The sequence below is a fragment of the Hipposideros armiger genome, unplaced genomic scaffold, assembly GCF_001890085.2.
Source record: "Hipposideros armiger isolate ML-2016 unplaced genomic scaffold, ASM189008v1 scaffold_288, whole genome shotgun sequence".
NCBI classification, from domain to species: Eukaryota; Metazoa; Chordata; class Mammalia; order Chiroptera; family Hipposideridae; genus Hipposideros; species Hipposideros armiger.
The window spans coordinates 160,313-163,116 of record NW_017731638.1 but is presented as its reverse complement, the minus strand read 5'-3'; the positions used below and the strand labels follow the sequence as shown (position 1 = coordinate 163,116).

The 2,804-nt window shown below is 43.2% G+C and overlaps 1 protein-coding gene across 1 annotated transcript in view; it reads right to left on the bottom strand.

Moving 5' to 3' along the window:
* The window catches only part of TFAP2B (transcription factor AP-2 beta), a 38,693-nt gene that overhangs the window by 20,919 nt on the left and 14,970 nt on the right, over window positions 1–2,804 (bottom strand). The window contains exon 5 of the mRNA XM_019658726.1: window positions 7–178. Coding sequence (XP_019514271.1) covers window positions 7–178 — 172 coding nt within the window. The remainder of the gene's footprint in view (window positions 1–6; window positions 179–2,804) is intronic.

Sequence of the window (2,804 nt, the reverse complement as noted above, 5' to 3'; positions counted from 1 at the left end):
GGGGGCGAAAGCCGTCTCTGAACTTCCCCCACAGTTACTTTGTACTTTGAAGTTGAACTGAGCAGAGACAGACGGCCCGGGACCGAGCAAAACACCTCGCCGGTGTTGACGGACATGCCTCCAAGGAAACCATCTTTATTCATCATCAGAGAAGTCACAGATTTGGGAGGAACCGGAACTAGAGAGAAAAAAAAATATATGCCATAAAGGTGACCGGGTTTCGATCCTGCTGACCGGCTGATAGAATGTGTCGGTGCGTGCGCAGGGGCGAGGCCACAGGACAGGCGCCAAGTGGGAAGCCGGAGGAGGAAGTGTTTGTTCCAGTGGGGCTGCCGTGCGTTCAGAGCACTGTGTACAAACAAATGGAAAAGCCGTCACTTCTCTGGAAATTTACCCCGTGTGTGTAGACATATGAATGTCGCTTGCCACAGGCCCGCTCACTACACAAATCAATAAACATGCAACCAAGAGTTGGGATTGTGTTATGTATAAAACCCAGCAAATCCCATTCCATCACATGCTGGCTGTGTGACCTCAGACATCTCACTGAACCTCTCTGAATCTTAGTTTCCTCATCTGTTTCCTGAAGACAATAATCACATTTTTATCTGCTGAAGCCTGAAGGTGATTGTCGCTATGGATGATATAAAACGGTAATACCAACCGTCTTTATGAGTACCCTTCCCTCCTCTCCTGTTGGACTCACATCATGGTCATCACTGGAGAGGCGCAGGAGTGTGGGCCCCATCAGATGCTGTATGCAAGAACAGCCACGTAATTCCGTTAAGCTGGGGAGCTGGACCCAAAAGAGCTGCTCATTTCTCTAAAGTGGGTCCGATTCTTTCTTATATCATAAAGGATTCACTTACAAATGAATCCAAATGCTCTTTTCCAGTTAAAGCAATTTCTCAGTGACATGAATTTTGTTTACAAATTAACGTAGAGCACCGGCTGGTGATTGTTTGCAGCAGTTATGATTTACAACAGGTGCCCTGATCAATCAACCAATCACTCTAATTCATATGAGCTGCGGTCTTGCCTTGCCCCAGTTGTTTCATTTCGGCAAGTAATTGATAACAAACCGCACTCAAGGTATGTTTTATGCAGAAGTTAATAAGAGCTGACAGCTGGTTGCCACTGCTACCCAGGAGCACTCATTCTCTCCAGCCTGTATTTTTGTTTAATTGTGTTTCAGTGTCATCTGCACCTCAGGAAGAGGCAGCGCTCAGTAGAACCAGAAGGATGGGAAGGAGCAACAGTGAATAGTCAACCTCCCAGTTCCCTGGCTGTCTTGCTCCCTTGGATATCTACACTGCTGAAGCCTGTTTGTTTGTTTGTTTGTTTGTTTGTTTGTTTGTTTGTTTGTTTTCTTCAGGCTCTAGAAGCCACTAGACAGGCAACCTCTCCTGACTTGCCCTACACCTTAGCATCTTCCATTGGGATCTGAAGCCCACAAATCTTCAAACAGTATTTGTTGATCACCAGTCCAGGGGATTTATTGAAACATGTATCTGGCATGAGAAAGAAGGCTTCCATTTCCCCACTTTAATAAAGACTCTGTCTCACCCTGTAATCCTGGTAGCAGAAAGATACGCTCTTCCTACCATCTGGAGCCTAGAACCCTATATTGTCAAACAAGTTGCATACTCTCCCCTATATAGAACAGACTAACCAACACGGTATTTTTGTAACAGCTTACTCTCCATACCACAGATTCTAGCATTCAGACCTCCACGATTGTTTAGAGACTCCTAAAAGCCATTTAGGTCCCAAATCTTTTTATTTATTATGAATTGTATTTGGCACTTACAAACACCTTGTGGAAAAGGGCTATCCTAGGGAAGTGGATGGGGAACTGAAGCATTCCCTTTTGCTACTGCTTAGTAGACATGTTAGGACTTCAGGCTCTGTCCACAGAGTCTAAGACCTAATTCCAGGGCAGAGATGAATATTAGGTAACAGAGAGGATCTTCTCCACTGACGTGGTGGTGGCGGTGGCGGTGGTGGTGAGTTACAGAGGGGGCTTGCTTCTTTCTCATTCCCCTCATCATATTCTCATCAGTGAAGCTGATTTGATCCCCATTTGAGAGTGAACCAATGAAAAGTTGGAGTGTGGATATTAATTAAATTGTAATAAAAGATGGAGTTAAATTAATTTTATAGACAGTGACTGTGGTGGGGACACCTATCATTTAATTCTCTTATACAATATCCACATCTGGTTTAAACTATCTTATTCCTCACAACAGTCCTGATTTTCATATTTCAGATTCATATTCAAGCACTGTAAACAATAATTTATGATAATAGAACAGGCATTAGATGACCCTGGAAAACTTTCCCCCAAAATATCGATGGCCCTTTGTAATTTTAACATGGCAGGAACTATAGAAATCAATTATATAAAAATCTCCTCTTTGATACTCAGCAACATTTTTGTATTTAAATACTACTTAGGAAAAATATTTTAACGTAAAAAAACCCACTAAACTGAAAACAGTATGTTCAGTTCCTATTTCCCATTCCAGATAACTGAGTATGTCCTGAGGACTGGAATTTTACCTGCTTCTCTCAGTCCCAGGGGCCACATCTCTTAAAAAGCCAGGCCTTTAGAGACCCTTTGTAACCGGCCCTCTAATTTCACTATTGTTAATTGCCTGATTTACCTGACAAGAGCTATTTCCTTTGGGGAATGTATATTGCTCTCTCCCGTGGGCTGTACCTTCCTTTCTGCATACACATTATCACCTAAATATCACCAATCCAGTCAGCTTCTGTCAACACACTGCTCTGTGTGTGTGTGG